Source organism: Oenanthe melanoleuca, chromosome 23, assembly GCF_029582105.1.
Source record: "Oenanthe melanoleuca isolate GR-GAL-2019-014 chromosome 23, OMel1.0, whole genome shotgun sequence".
Lineage (NCBI taxonomy): Eukaryota > Metazoa > Chordata > Aves > Passeriformes > Muscicapidae > Oenanthe > Oenanthe melanoleuca.
In genome coordinates this window covers 3486381-3502944 of record NC_079356.1, presented here as the reverse complement: position 1 = coordinate 3502944, position 16564 = coordinate 3486381, and the positions used below count along the sequence as shown (strand labels likewise).

General features: G+C 43.9%; 1 protein-coding gene and 1 long non-coding RNA gene across 8 annotated transcripts in view; one reads left to right on the top strand and one right to left on the bottom strand.

Moving 5' to 3' along the window:
* Positions 1–1143: 1143 nt before the first annotated feature.
* On the bottom strand, positions 1144–9858 carry LOC130262113 (uncharacterized). Its single transcript, XR_008842064.1, has 2 exons — positions 4364–9858; positions 1144–2589 (listed from the first exon to the last, which is right to left on the bottom strand). It is a non-coding gene; the product is annotated as an uncharacterized LOC130262113 (long non-coding RNA).
* Positions 9859–9956: 98 nt separating this feature from the next.
* ZMYM4 (zinc finger MYM-type containing 4) overlaps positions 9957–16564 on the top strand; it is a 43903-nt gene continuing 37295 nt past the window's right edge. For 5 of the 7 annotated variants that reach the window (XM_056509203.1, XM_056509206.1, XM_056509205.1 and 2 more), the window contains exon 1: positions 9960–10194. Coding sequence is in view for 5 of the 7 variants with exons in the window: in XM_056509206.1 (XP_056365181.1) it covers positions 10153–10194 (42 nt within the window). In the remaining 2 variants the exon portion in view is untranslated. Of the gene's footprint in view, positions 10195–16564 lie in introns of all 7 variants that reach the window. The other 2 variants (XR_008842082.1, XM_056509200.1) reach the window with 1 other exon arrangement.

Genomic DNA, 16564 nt, shown 5'->3' with positions numbered 1-16564 from the left:
GTGGCGTTATATTTTTTTTAAAATAAAAAGGAGCCACAGATTGATCCTGGCTCCGAATCAATGTTGTACAGGCTGTGGGACTTCAGCCACTTCCAAGCACTGCAGGATGGAAACTCTAGGTTGTTTTAAAATGGATTCTGGCTGTGGCCGTGTTTCTGGCAGTGAGTGTTTCCACCACGAGGTGTCTCAGAGGTTAAATCACTGGAAGAACAAATTTGGGATTGGCTCTTATCACACACAAACAACTGGCACTACCTAAGTGTCACATCTGGTTCTGTTTCTTCAGGAAACAAATAATATTGAGTGGGAAAGGATTGAGTTTGCCTGTGTTGTGTCTTAAGTACAAGTGAACTGTATTTTAGGGGGCGAGTAATTATTTTTTATTGTTGTTGTTCTTCAAAAGAAACAGAGTAAATTATTCTCTTAATTCTGCAAAAATCTGCATGACAAAAATCAGAACAGAAAAAGGGAGGAGCAGCTCCGATCTCTGCTCTGTATCACCAGGGACAGGTCCCAAGGGAAGGGCTGGAGCTGTGGCAGGAGGGTTAGGTTGGATATTTGGAAAAGTTCTTCCCTCAGCCAGAGGGTGCTGGGCACTGCCCAGGCTCCCCAGGGAATGGGCACATCCACAAGGCTGCCAGAGCTCCTGGAGTGTTTGGACACCACTCCAGGGATGCACAGGGTGGGATTGTTGGTGTGTCTGAGCAGGAACAGGAATTGGACTCAATGATCCCTCTGGGTCCCCTTCCCACTCAGGATATTCTGTGATTCTATGAAAAATCTATACCACAAAAATCTGTAGAATTTGTCTGAAGTCCTCAAAGTGGCTTTGAATTTCTCCAGATCTAGTAGAAGCCAGGGTAAGAGTCCATATTTTGCAGCTGCAATATTAGTGTTTATCCTGGTCTTCAAATCAAAGAAAAACTGATGCTTGAGCACGACTTGAAGTAAAAACAATCTCCCTTAACAATCACCTGTTTTATAAGTGTTCATGCTGGGCAGCTGGCTGGTTTCATATCAAAACAGACACTGAGGAAGAAAGCTTGGGATGTTCTCCCCAGTATGTTCTGCTGTAAACAAATATTTCTGAGACTGGAAATTCTCTGTGACACCTGGGATAAGAGTTGAAGTATTTCTCCATCCTTCACATTGATCTGTTTATTGGGATGTTCAGTGCATGCAAACATTAGATCAGTTTAATAGGGACCACAGAGAGAAGAATAAAAGGAAGAACTTCAGACCTTTCTTGTCCTCAAAATATTAATCTATTTAAAAATAACATTAGTGATACTACTTCTGAGGACTTTTCATACTGTACAACTGATCTAAAACTTGAATTAAGCCATGGTAAGAAGCAGTCCATGACTAATGAGGAAAAGAACTTAGAGGAATATGACAGAGGGAATCAGGCAGACACAGAGGTGCCCAAAGCTCTGAATGTCTCAGCTGCTACAAGCACAGGATAATCCTTGGGTAATCCCTGTGTGGAGCTCAGCAGGAGATTGATTCTGATAATTTTTTTTCCCTAAACTGTTTCCTCCTATTATAAACATAAACACAAGACTGGCAAGGAGAAATCTGAGTTATGTCTGTATTATTAATTGCAGATTGTAGGAGGAAGGAGCAGCGTGTGTCCAAGCTGCTAATTAGGAATAATTACCCCATGAGGTTCTGTAAGTGTCCCAAGTACAAACAAACACGAATCCCACTAACATCCCTTCCCACTGAAGAAGCAATTAAACGTTGGGAGGAGATGCCATGTCTGCACTCCCTGGGCATTCCCTGGAAAATTTTGACCAGAAGAAAACAGTTTAAGGGCTGTGTGCACAAATTCCAGTATGTCCCAGAACTAGAGGTGCTCAGGAATTTTAAGAATCAGGAAGCAAAGGGAGGAGTGGGAGGGGAGAGCAGAGCAGGGAGGCACCCAGAAGGTGCAGGGTAGATACCTTGCCCTGCTGCAAGTCTGTGGTACACTGGGATAAACCTGCCTGGAAGAATAGGGATTCCTGCAGAACATGATGAATCATTGTGGGGCTCACCACAGTGTCATGCAGAAGTGTGACCTTTGACAGAATAAAGGAGGAAGCAAAATGCCAACAGCATTACCTGGTACCTGAAGCTGAGGCAGGATGGCAGGAGGGGCCAAGAGCTGCTGCAGTGGCTCTTCAGCTCACAGCCACTTTCCTTGGCACTCAATGATGAGGGTTCTCCTCTCCCTCTCGTGCTGTTTTCACCGATCCTTGAGCACAAATTAAATCTGCTCTCCAAGAGGTTTTTCCTCCATATCACAACAAATATGCCAATAGGCTTAAAAATAGAGAGCTCTGAGGCTGGGAAGTTCTGTGACTTGACAAGATCACACAATCTGGATAATCTGGTCTTTCCCTCCTCTTGCTGCCTGAGTCTCCACTCTCAGCAGTAGCTGCTCTGCCAGTGATTGGACAGTCCAGCATGCCAGGTCTGTCTTCCAGGAGGCTCCAAGAGCCCTCCATTCCCAGTGATGTTAATTGGAGTTAAGGATGTCACTGCCTTGCAGGAATACTCAGCAGAGTTGCACAACAAAGCTGTCAATCCAGACATATCCTTGAGCTGTGGAGAGAAATGTGATAGACATAACTAGAATTTATCCCACTGCCCTAGAATTAACAGCATCCACGTCATCTATTAAGAGAACTTAATTTTCTATGGTTTTCTATTATAAAGAATTTAATTTCATATTTCTTCAATTAAGAGAATTTAAAACTCTGTCACATTTTGTCACCTGCTGGCCATAGTCCTTTAGATGCAGCCCAGAAAGTCAGCTGAGCCCTGGACTGCATCCAGAGGAGCAAGGCCAGCAGGTTGAGGGAGGAGATTATCTCAAACTACCCAAACTCAAACGACTACTCAAACTACTCTCAAAATATTGCATTCAGTTCTGGTGCCCCCAACGTAAGGGGAACATGGAACTGCTGGAGTAAATCCAGGGGAGGGACATGAATTTGATGAAGGGGCTGGAGCATCTTCCCTATGGAGGCAGCCTGGGAGAGCTGGGCTGTTCAGCTGGAGAAGAGAAGGTTGTTTGGAGACCCCTCAGCACCTTCCAGGATCTGCAGGGGGCTCCAGGAAAGTTGGAGAGGGACTCTGCATCAGAAACTGGAGTGACAGGATGAGGAGGAATAGCTTCCAATTGGAAAGGGGAAATTTAGGCTTAATATGGAAGAAATTCTCCCTTGTGAGGGTGGATACAGGTTGCTCAGAGAAGCTGTGGCTGCCTCTGAAGTGTCCAAAGCCAGGTTGGACTTGGAGTACATTGGGATAGTGGAAAGTGTCCCTGCTCATGGCAGGGGGTGAAATTGGATGGGATTTAAGGTTCCTTCAAATCCAAACCAGTATGGGATTCTGTGACAATAAAGGTGCAACAAGAATGGGATGTGTTACAGAAAATCCTGTTCTCACAGAGACAAGCAGAGAAACAGATACATCAACTCTGCAAAATCCCAGTTCTGAGCTGAGCTCTGCTTAATATTTGGCTATGCATGGAATGTCAGTGGGGCAGAAGGGAGTAGACTCACAATGCTGTATTTCATCAGGCTGCCATGGCTTTCTCAAAAATCTAAAGACTGGCAAAATCTTCCCTGAATATATATATATATTTTAATCCACTGCTATTTCCAAAAGACAAACACAAAAGAGGGAACAGAAAATCAAAAATTTAAAAAAAAATTCATAACACAAAAATTGTGGAAATATTAAAATTAACAGTTTTATTCTGCATTTGGAAAAAATGACGTAGCCATGGCACGAATTCAGAATGATACTAAAAACCAGCAACCAGAGTTTGTGAGTGGGCAGTTTTCCAATAAAGATTTGAGAGGAGGTCTCCAAACAACACAAATGGCCAAAGAACTCCAGAGGTTATTCATGTCATTCTTCAGTGACTCTCCAAAGACAAAGATAAAATTAATCCTACAGTAGCATCAGGCACTTGAAGAGACTTCCCAGGGGATTACTGCTCTGATGACCTGACACCTATCCCAGACCTTGAACACAATCAGATTTTGTAAAAGTCTAACATTTCCTTTTTTGAAAATTACTTTTGGAATCCTATTATGGCAGATAATAAGATCTAAACATCAGGGTATTAAGGTGGCTAGCAGAGCCTGCAAGCAGTCTGAAATGTCTCGTGCAGATTTTACTGATCTCACCCCATTTTACTCACAGAGTGAGCTTGGTGCCAACATGAACTCTCCCACTGCCAAAGGACCACAGGGCTGTCATGGGGAGGAGGTTTACTGGGGGTGGGAGTATAGATTTCTTGCAGAGAGACAAGAGCAGATAGAGAAACAAAAGGAAAAAACCCAAAAGTGAAGAGAAAACTCACATCTCCTTTCTTCTGCTTCAACAAAAGAATCTCTCATGAACCTTCATAAAACTTCTGTCTGTAAACTGGATTTCCATTAGAAAAACTTTCCAATAAGTCTGTCCTGGCAGCACAAGAAAGGCATGGATATAGCTGGAAAATAGATAATGACTGTAATAGGAAAACCAAGTGCAACAAAGAGAAATTTTCTGCTTGCTCTTATGGCAACCTCCACCCACCAATACACCCATGTCCCAAGAGGGCATCGAGCTGGTGGTCTACAGTTCAATAAGAAACTCAGTTCTCTGTCTGGGTTTTGTGCTTCTGCCATAGAATTTTTCCCAACAGATCACCCAGTACAAAAAATAAGCTTCAAAATGGTGCCCTGATGATTTTTAAGGCTCCAGAGTAAGAAAGATACAGAGTCCCTGACACAGAGCAGCATCAGCTGTTTGTAACAGAATTAGCTATAAAAGTCTGCATCCCACATCTGCACATTGGTCACTGTCTGTTTAAATATTTCATGATGTGTGCAATTAAGTTCTTTCCTCCCTGTTGACTCTGTGACTTCAGAAATCCAAAGTACTTATCTTGACCCCTGTTCTAGGCTTATTTTCACATTGGTACACTGACAATGAATCAAAACAATTTCTTTTGTATTTATAACCAGATTCACTTTGGGGAGCTGAGAGCTGCCATATTTGGTGTGCAAAAACTGCTGTCTGGCATATTTGGAAAACAAAGCCTGTGTTATTGAGACTTAAAAAGAGAATGCAAAATAGATTTATAATTATTGTAATTAGAATAAAAGCATGATTGCACTGAACTTAAATTCTGGTCCAAATTTCATACACAGGCACGAACCATTCAAACAGAAATTAACTTCATAATTAATATTGGATCGTTCCTATTACAAAAAAGGAACTATTAATTATTGATGATGTTTGTGCTTTTCCCAAGCTGTTTCCATCTTTTCCCCTCCAGTTCCTGGGGTGCTGGGGGTAATGCAGCATGTACAAATAAATCTCTCAGAGGTGTGTAAGTCACTCCAAGCTCCTACAGGCAGGAGGACTTGCTCCTGTATGTTTTTATCAAGCAGAATACAGAGGGGCTTTTTTTTGCATGAGCAGAGCTAGAATATTCTCTTTAGAGTTCAGCTTCCTCCTTTCATCCCACCCACCACCAGACACTTCCTGACATTTCTCCTGCAGGCAGAGCAAGGCAACTGCCTTTTTCTTTTTTTTTTTTTCTTTTTCCTTTTTCAACGGCTGCTCCTTCAGTTATCTGTGGGTGGTGGGGGAAGGGGATGTTATCTCAACAGCAAACACAGCCAGAGCAAGTCTGGGAATGAGGGGGAGTTTCAGCATGGAAATAGGCCCCTGCCAGCCCTCCTGTGTCTGTGTCTCCGTGACTAAGCACTCGCTTTTTAAAACTTGGCTTTTCTCTTTCCTTGATCCTTGTTGTTTCCAAGCCTCCTGTTCCCTTTTGTCCTGGCAGCTCCTGACATCACCAGCGCCAGGGAAATGCAAATCCCACCCAGCACGTGGAGGGACAAAGCCAGAGCAGCCCCTGAGCTGGGACACAAACCCACCTCCTCAGTGCCCCTGGGTCTCCCTGCCTGCTCAGGGCCCGAGAGGAGATGCCACTGCAATTCTTTTTCCACTGAAACATTCCCTGTGTTTTCTTACAGCATTACAGCCCTGCCTCTGAAGAGTCTGCAGTACAAGAACATCTAAAATTAAGAGGTGTTCACAGTTTTGCCCATCTCTGGGACAGAAAAGGCCACTGGCTGCTCATGTCCACATCACTTCATAGTCGATGACAACAACCAGGACAAAGAAGTGCCCAAAGCACCACATGGCTTAGTGGTGAAGGTGATGGTGGTGCTGCATTGATGGTTGGATTTGGTGATCTTAGAGGTCTTTTCCAGCATTAACAATTTCATTATTCTTTGTGGGTACAACATCTGCAACAGCCATGTTTTCTTCTGCCCTTCTCCCAAAGCTGTCCTGTTTGGATTCTCGGTGGAAAAGAAACAAGATTATTTGTTGTTATTAATTCATGTTTGGCCCAAAACACACAGCAGGGCTGCTCCACCTGCAGCTGGAATTCTCTGCAGAGACCCCACACTGGAGCAGAGGCAGGAGTGCCCAGCCAAAACCCACGGGGCTGACAGGTTTGCAGGAGTGCTCAGCCTCACTCCATACAGCTGGCAGGTTTTCTGGGTGATCTATATTCAGCTGTGCATGCCCATGGGGATGTGCAAAGATCATTCATCCAGTTCACTGAACTGCAGCCTGCGTGTGGAGGGGGTTTCGTGGTTCCTTTTTAAATGTCACTGGTTAAAGAGGAATAGTCTCATGCAGGATTGTGCAGCAGATTGGAATATAGACACTCCAGGGGTGTATTAAAAAGCAATTCAAAAACAATAGTGTGGAACAATCTTATCTTCTCCCTGCCTTATCCAGGCATTTATCTTGGTCTGTTCTGCCGGAGTCATCTGCAGTGCCTTTTTTAGCCACATTAGTACACAGACAGTTCATGTAAAATCACAGTATCATGGAATGGTTTGGGCTGGAAGGGACCTTGAAGATAATCTTGTTCCATTCCCTGCCAGGGAGTGTCCTGGCAGGGACACCTTCCACTATCCCAGGTTGCTCCAAGCCCCTTCCAGCCTGGCCTTGGACACTTGCAGTGATGGAGCAGCCCCAGCTGCTCTGGGCACCCTTTGACAGGGCCTCCTGTGAACACATGGAGCCCCTGTTTCCTTCACAGGGAACAATTCCTTCCAAACATCCCATCCAACCCTGCCCTCTGGCAGTGGGGAGTCATTTCCCCTTGTCCTATCACTCCAAGCCCTTGGAAACAGTCTCTCTCCATCTTTCCTGTTCACTGGCCACAATCAAGTCTTCCCAAAGATGGGCCAACCCAAGAGTCAAGAGCCTGAACAAACTGAAGAATGTCCTGCTCTGGTTCCAACACACTGCAGAGAACAGGCTCAGATGTCTCAGATCAGGGTTGATCTGGCTTTAAATGGTGGCTCTCACTGTCACCCTCTTGTCTGTCCATTGTAGCAGCAGCCTCAGGAAACCTGCAGCAGGCAGAGATTTCAGCATCACTGAGATTTAAACATAATTTAAAACATGGCTGATTTATGATCTATTGTAGTGACAGGATCTATTTCTCATAGAATACTTCACACAGTGGTCTAAAAGAATTTTCTGTTGCATGTTGAAGTTCTGTTGAAGTTCAGATACTTTCATCACTCCTTGATTTACTAGAAGAATCACACAATGACACAAACATATCTGTTTCCATTAAAATGCTTGAACAAGTTCATTTTATACCATGCTATGGAAATGTACAATGTAAAAGAAGTTACAGTACTTTTGCCATGCCACTGGAGTTCTCGTGGTATTTGAGGTTATCCTGACTGGCTGAGCGTTTGGCACTGGGGTGACATGAAAATAGAGCTTTAGTCAACACAAAAACACCCACAATTTCTAAACTTCAGCCTGAAAACAAGAAGGCAGCCTTTGCAAAGCCTCAAAAACCAGAGAGCAAAAAGAAAAATTGAGTTTATTTTTATAAATATCTTAATTCCTAAACCAAACTCAAACTTTTAAGGTCTTCCCCTTACTTGAATTTCTTAGCCTTTCCATTAATATTTATTCTTTATTTATTATGTAGTAAAATTATTTCTCTATTTTCTGTCTTTCTAGAAAATCCCACTGAGAAATCTGTGCATTTTCAGCTGCTGCACACATGTACAGCACATCTGTGCTGTGACCCACCTGCTTCTGGGACACCTGTATGTTCACAGTGGGTTTTGTGCACAACACCTGGGGAACTCTGACACCTGCAGCTCTATATTGAGACTATAATAGAATTTATAACTCGTTAAAAATTTAATATAAATTCCTATTAGCTTTTTATTATTGTATTTTGTCCCCATTAAAAAAAGATTCAATTATTCATTCTTTTCATTTGTAGCTATCTAAAGATAAAATTACTTCTTAAAACTACTATAAAATTTCACACCAGGCTCACAGTTCACATATAACATCTTTTGTCATTAAAAAACCCTAAATTCTTTGAGAAATTTCACAAAACAACTCATCAACTAGAATTATTTTAGACTTCAGGATAAGGATTATTTTAATTTAGACTTGAGGATGAGGATTATTGCATAAGTGAAAAGCATTAATTATTAAATTATCACATTAATTATCTCTCTGTCCTTGGAGTGCCATGATTTCTAAGAGAGACCTGATAGGATTTCCTAAATGAATCCAAATATTCTGTATTTTTCAGGCCAGCTGAAGGACAGTGTTTATATAAGGATCACTTCAGTCACCACTGAAATGCAGCTGCAGTTCAGCACCAGCCTATAATTGTGCAAATCAGATAAACTGGGAAGTGGAGATTTCCTTTAAGACCAAGTTTTAATTAGCAGATAGATTATTTAATTGTTAAAGAGACAGGAATACAATGTCCTTATCAACTTCTGGGTGCTAGCAATGTCCAATATTGCTCACAATAAAAAATCTCAATAATCTGTATCTCACACATGGTTTAAAAGGTTTTCTTAATAAGCCATCAGTGTTCATTGGCTACATATTACATAGTTCTCTTTTAATTAGTGTTCTATCGTCTATTGGCTAACGATTCTCTTGCTTCTCATGCTAATTAGTGCCCTGCTCAGTGTTTCTCTTCCTTTGGGTTGGTGGTTTCTTGGGTCAGCAGTCCATGAGTTGGAGGCTGTGATCTCCCCCTGCCAGAATCACCCAGCTGGGGTTGATTCATACAATTACCAGATTGGGTTTATTAGTTCATTCCCCACGCTGGCAGTCCTGCCCCGTGTCTTTGTTGCCCATCAATTGTGCATTTCCTGTGTCCACCAGCACCAGCACATGCTTTTCCCCAGGCTTTGCTAAACTCCTTCTGAGCCTGAGATCATGAAGCATGTCCAGGGCTCAACCTTAACAAGGCAACTCTACCAACAGCAACTTGTTTCTCTAACACCTGGACATCACTTAGAGCTTGTGAGCTGCTATTTGTTTCAGGGATTAAACCTCCCTTCTTCTTGCCAAGGCTTGAAAGCACACGCTCATCAAATATCACACAACATCCTTAAGAAAATTTCTACATATTCCACATTTTGCGACAGTACCAACAAAGGTTAAATTCAGTAAAAAAGTTAATTAATTCAAAATGAATTAATTCAGGAATGAAGGAGGTAGAAGGAGGAGAACAGGTGAGGCGCGCGCCACGGGGGCGAGAGGCCGTGAGGGCGGCGCTGTGGCCTGGCCGGGCCCTCACTCACCCCGGCGGCGCCTGCGGAGCCAGGAGACCACCGACCTGTCACCTGCCGCCCCCGCCGCAGCCCCGGCAGCCGCGCCGCGAGGTCTCCGCCCCGTGCCGCCGCCGGGAGCCCCGTGAGGGCGGCGGAGCCGCCGGGCCGCTCCCGCCGCGGGATCCCGGCGCGTCCCCCCCGCCCCGCGGGCGCCCCCGACCCCGCCGAGCCCCCGCCGCGCAGGCGCGGGCGCGCGCAGGCGCGCGGCGCATGCGCGGAGCGGCCGCGCGCTGGGCTGGTCGGGGCAGCTCCGGGAGCAGCGGCCGCGGCCTGGCGGGTCCGAGCCCCCCCCACCCCCCGCCGCCCTCGCGGAGCCGCCGGGCCCCCCCCTCAGCCCCGCCCGCCGCGCCGCGGAGCCCCCCGGAGCCGCCGCACCCCGGAGCGCCGGGGAGGCTGAGAGGGAGTGACCCCCGGCCCCTCGCCCCGGGCTGGGACAGCTGAGGGGGGGCGCAACATGGCGGAGGCCAAGGAGGAGGGGCCCGGCCCCCGCGGCAGGGTGAGTGGGGGGCGCGGGGGGCGCGGGCGGGGGCGGGATGCGGCGGGCGAGGCGCGGCCCCGCCGGGGGTCCCGGGGGCACCGAGCCCGCACGAGCTGCCCGGCCCCAGAGCGGCAGCGCTGCCCCTCCGGCCTCGGGGCCCTTCGGCTTCCTCTCCCCCAGGGCAGTGTCTGAGCATCACCGCCACGAGCCTCTCGGCATCACTTAAATAATAAACTTGCAGCTAACCAGGAGCTGTCGTCACCGTCCGTCTCCTTGTTTGAAGCACGATGTCCTTGCTGCTCTTGCTAATTTCAGTTGTCCGTGTTAGGCCGAGTCAGTTAAGATGGCAGCACCATCCAGTTCTTGGGTGCTCAGGCTGTAACCGCTGAGTGACTTCGGTTGGCCATGGCCATCCCAGGACTTGGCTGTAATCCTTCTGTGACTTCTGTTAGCCATGGCCATCCCAGGACTTGGCTGTAACTCTTGTGTGATTTCCATTAGCCATGCCCCTTCCAGGACTTGGCTGTACCCTTGTGTGATTTCCATTATCCATGCCCTTTCCAGGACTTGGCTGTACCCTTGTGTGATTTCCATTAGCCATGCCTCTTCCAGGACTTGGCTGTATCCTTGTGCCAGTACCTTTAGCCATGAACATCCCAGCTCTTGGTCCTTAGTTGTCACAACTTGGGCCATCATTGTCACCCCTTGGTCTGTAAGCACACTGTCCATTCTCATCTATTTGGTATCATAGAATCATTAAGGCTGGAAAACACCTACAAGCTGATCAAGTCCAACTTTACTTGAAGAATTACTTCATCTCTAAACCAGTGGAAGGTTCTTTGTGGCCAACACTTTGTAGCTGTGAAGGAACCGTGGGTGAATGTTTTAAGTAGTGCTGAAAATAATCTTGCCATGAGTCCAGTCCTCTTTCCTGCACACATGTAGCATTTGGTTGAAAGCTTTTTGCCAGAAATGAGGTTTAAATAATATTTGTGCCTGTGTGGAGGACTCCATAGCCCGCTACTAAACCGAGCTGTCCAGTTCCCTTTTCCCAAAGATGAAGAAGCTTTTCCATTCACCAACCTTGGGAAAGACAAGAGCAGAGGCTCAAGTTTCCCATTGGTGCTTGGGAGAGAAGTTTAACTACTGAATTTGTATCAGGGCACTTGAAACTTGTGATTACAGTGAAACTAATTGTTGATGAACATTGAAACTAATTGTTACCAAATAGAACATGACCTCACAGGGTCTCAATGGGTGAGTTGTGTGGATGTCTGACTACTCAGACATTAGGGAATGAACATCATCTGTGAATTTCTTAGACCTGTGTCTTTCAAACACTTAATTCATAGGCTCCAGGAATTTTGTAGAATTGCTCACAGACAGTACATAAACATGCAGGTTTTTGGGGGTGTCAAATATTGGCTTGCTGCAGGAAGCCTGAAGGGAAATGGCTGCATGTAGGACAGTAACTGGAGAAATCTTGAATTAAACTTCATTGCCAGTGATTGAAATGTTAGTGGACATAAGGAAACACTTTTACACCGTGAGGACAGTCAAGTGTTGGAGCAGGTTGCTCAGAGGTCGTGCAGTCTGTCCTGGTGTCTGTGCCTTCTTCATGCTCATGGCCTTGACATGCTCCATTTATCTGTAGAGTTAAGTGGTGTCACCTGCAGAAAAACAGAATGTTGCCTTTTTTCTTCCCAAGCTTGTCAGTTTTCTACTGAGGAATAACAAATATCATCTGGTCGATATGATCTTCATTGGTCTTGGGAAAATTCATTTCTCTCTCCATTGACTAATTATTCCCTAGGCCCCAAGTCTGAAAGTCTCCAACAGTTATTGCTCCACATGTCCCTCTAGGTTATGGAAAGCCTCCTGTGCTGTTGGCATGGACAAGGTTCTCTGCTCCTGTTGAAGCAGAGGACTTCAGTAAAATTTAGGAATGATCCAGGAAAGTGGTATTGCCCTGGACAAGTAAGTTAGGAAAGAGGAAACACAACTTTGCTCGTGAGGCATCATCCCAAAGCTGGTTTTGTGCCAAAATGTTCTTGGAGAGAGGGAATCCTGGGCTGCTCCAAAGGCTGATGGAGCCTGTGAGGAGTGAGGTTAGCAAACTGTAAATCCAGCACACAGAGATCTCCTAATAATTAATGAGGTCATGGAAGACCTGCATATCCCAGTTCTCTTCCCCATAGTGGCCCAGTTCCCATTCTACAGGAGGTCATGATTTTGGATTCTTCTAAGTCTTGTGCCTAAGGCATAACAAGCATTTCTTATATAAATTATTTTCCTTTGTGTGAAGAAAATAAGGACTAATTTAATGATTTCTTCAGACAGGAGCTTAGCAGTTGGTGGTGTTTTCAGAATTGTTCTTTTCAGTATTAGAGTCTCTGCAATTATTCCAGAAGCACATCCACTGAAACTGGCATGTTGCAAATCCCAGGGATAAGCAGTCACCATCTTTTAACTCAATCCATGAACTAGCAACAAACTAAAGATTCAAGTTTTTGCCAGTCTAAAACTGAAAGAAGTTTATCTAATTAGATTTTTAATAGGTTTTGGTAAGTTTTTATTGTAAATTGTTTTAGAGCAGTTTAATTTCTGCCTTAAGCTGTTGTGTATGCTAAGGAAAACATTTACTACATAAGATCAAGATTAACTTGAAAGATATCTGCTAGTATGTTCTTTGTGTAGTTTATAAAAATATTTATGGAAATTCGACTTTAATTTGTGTATAATATCATTGTTGTGAACAGTTAATTGTTTTGGCTGGAGTGTTAATTTATTTACAACAGTTGTCAATAACCCCTTGGACTAGACAAGGCAGTTTGGGCTGTACTGAAATTTGACACTTGGGCTGTTGGAAATTAATGTGGTGTGAACAGGTGAACACTTGGGTGTCCACATCAATAAGACAGGTGTTTGCAAAAGATTTTTAATTTTGCATGATGGTAATTAAAAATTGAAGATCTTCTCATTTATGAAGTTTTGTTGCTGAATTACTCCAGAATGGTACAAAGATAATGAAAATGTTTTTCTGCCAAGGCTTGTTCACCTCTCAAAGGACGTTTTAATGTCATAATCTTTAAATTCTCTATCCAAAAATGAGGATGATGGATGCCAGGCATTTAGGTTAAGACTTTTCACATTGTGTAAAATACAGAAAGTTAAGTCAGCTCTTCGTGCCCAACTCAAGGCCTTTTGCATCTTTAGGATTGTGGAATTTAATTCTGAAATCACTCACAGTGTTCTTGAAGTGGTTATCTCAACTCTTTTCTCATTAAGGGTTAGAACTGGGTGATCTTTAAGGTCCCTTCCAACCCAAACCATGCTGTGATTCTACTATCAAAGACTCTTGTACCCCATCATTCCTTTTCTGAGTAAGTCTTACAGGAAGTTTTCTCTCATGAACTTCCAGGTTTTCTGTCAGTGCCTCAGTTCAGATGATTTCCATGAGTGTGGTAAAGGCCTAAGAGCTCACTTGTGCTGTTGCTCATAACACTTTTTCTCTAAACTCTTCAAAATAAGGTTTCTGCAGCAGAGAATATTTCATTGAGGACATGGCAGCAGAACTGGGGGTTTTCCCAGTGTCCATCCCCTTAGCTTGTGTTCTGCCTCTAGTGCCATGCTCTTTTCCTCTGGAAGTGCTCCTCTGAAATTTCATGGGAAATGAAAAGTTTAAGAGATTATAACTTGCTTTTCCAAACTGATATTGAGCCAAAAATTATGTGATCTATCTGTCCTTTCTGTAAATACTGATTGAAGAGTGATGGTAATATATTTAATTTTTGTTACTGTGTCTCCTACTGCTTTAGATGAATTTGTTTAATTTTAAAAGTAGCTTGGAGTATTATAGGGGTTACCTCTACATTAGATAGTTTTAAAGTATGTTGTGTCTAATGCCTTTGAATTTTTAGTAAAAAATGTATCATAACCAATTGTTTCATAACTAAAGTTTAATACATCAGGCTTTTGGTGACAAAAACAAGATTTTAATTCTGCATTTGGTCCTTTTCCCATTTGATGGCTGGTCCACAGTCTCATGGCAGGATAAATTGCTGCTGCCAGAATTCCTTCATTCCTTTGGAAAGGGAGGAAGCCTAAAGTATTAGTCTAATAAACTAATATTTAGTTGTCTAAATTTAGGTGAGAAGAACTTGAAACATAATTAGCACAACTTTACAGAGTTATTCCCACAGGAGACATTTTGGAGTGCTTCCTTTTTTATTGTTATTTTTTTAATAACTTATTTGTGTACTTCTGCACATCTTGATATTTCTTAAAAGGGTTGAAAGTAGATGAAAAGATTTCATCTGTATTGAAATTCATCTTTAAATGGTGCTGTTTCCTCAAAAGCTTTATGAAGTACAGTTAATGCAGGCTGTTAACAAGATTTGATTGTTTAATTGTGGAAAAGGCAAAAAGGAAGCCAGAATTAGGAAGGTGCTTTGAAGAATGAAACAGATATTTTGTCTAAGGACAGAAGTACTGAGATAGAATTGGATGCACATCCAGGCTCTCCCATTTGCACCATCCATTGCTGTTGGCACTGAGCTCCCAGGAGAGGGGAAAGAACTTGCAGTACCTGGTGGAGCTGAGCCCAGCCACCAGTGTGGGGCTGGGAACACAAACCAGCCTGGGCAGGAGATGGTCCCGCTGTATTTGCCAAGCTGAAAGTGCTACAGTTGTAAATTTTCTAAATTTGTGCACAAAACCACCTTGTGGGTTTCTTAATTGAGGGCAGATTCTAATGACAAACAGAGAACTTCAGGTTCAATCAGTTCACTCTCTTTAAAAATTTATTTACAGTGGGTTGGGTTTATGTTTTTCTCCTATTAGTAGCAACTAATTAATAACATAATTAATCATCTTTTTGAAAGAGACATTGAGTAATCTTCCTGAGGTTCTGGTGCTGCTGCTCCACCCTGGATTGTCACCCATGGTACTTTTTAGTTGTATTCCATGGACTGGCTTTCCCTAAACAGCACAACTCTCTTAATGAGCTGTTCAGCTTCTGAGCTAAATGGAATTAAGGGGATTCCATGCTTTGCAGAACATAATCTTCTCACTAGCCATGCTTCTGAAAGCTTTGGCCAAAAGCACACATTTGTGATCTGGACAGGGCTGGCCTGCCTGTGGAATAACCTAAAATATGTAAGTGGACTGAAACACTTGGTTTGGAGTAACTGTTGAGCATCACAGCATAAACATACATATTGTGACACAGACTCTGCTCTGATATTGGGGATTTTTACATCCACGTAATTTCCATTTAGTTTTCATGCCTTATAATGTGAGAAACTGGAATTATTTTTATTTCAGTTCATTTAGAGCCTCAGTGTAACCAAAATCCCAGCCTCAGTGCTTGGTTATGTCTTACCAGCAGCAGAGAGGTTCAGCACCAAGCCAGGGTTGAGGTTTTGAGGGAAGTTCTTTGTTTGGAAACAAAGTCTTTCTTATGTATGTCTTGGTTTGTTTGCTTGCCGTGTGGTTTGTGTCTTTGTTTCTTAATTGCCAAGCCCAAAGCACATCAAAATCTGGTGTCTTTGCAAAGACCATTGCAAGGAAGTTTGTTCCTTATAATGAATAATAGAAAGAAATTCTTCCCTTTGAGGGTCGTGAAGCCCTGGCACTGCCCAGAGAGGCTTTGGCTGCCCCATCCCTGGAAGTGTCCAAGGCCAGGTTGGTGTCCTGGTTTGAAAGACAGGTGTCTGCTAAAAAAAGCAGGAGCCTCTCTTGGAGAATGTAAACCCCCTCCTTCCAAATTATTATAATTTTGAAATTAAAGGGCTTTCAGGCAAAGATACAGAAGTAGGAAATAGGAATAACAATTCCTTAATAGGAAAATTAAAATAGAAATACAGTATTACAAAGAACAATCCCAAACCCTGCCAGAGTCAGAATCCAAGCTGACACCCGTCAGTCAGTCAGGGTGTTGGCACAGTCCCATTCAATGGTGGCTGCATCCTCCTGCAGGGGCAGATGTGGTTCAGCTGGAGCAGTGCTCCTGGAGAAGGTGCAGTTTCCTCTGAAGCTCCAGGGATGATGTGGAAAGGTCTGGTTTTCCTCTGGAATCCAGTGGGAAGAAGGTGCCTTGTTGTCCAAAATCTGTTTTTATCTGGGTAGGAAATGTTTGGCTCCTCCCCTGGGTGGAGCATCTCCCAGTGGGATGATGGAATTTTATCAGTCATGCCCTGGGACTCAATGGTTCATTAACAGCCCATATCTTCCTGGAGGGAGGATGGGTCCTGGAAAAGATAAAGAACACTGCCCCACCTGGTTTTTAACAGATGGGCCATTAGCAGAGGATATCTCCTACAGAGATAAGGATCACTGCCCCATGTGTTTTCAGCAGATGGTGATAAAATACAAACTTTTGGTCACA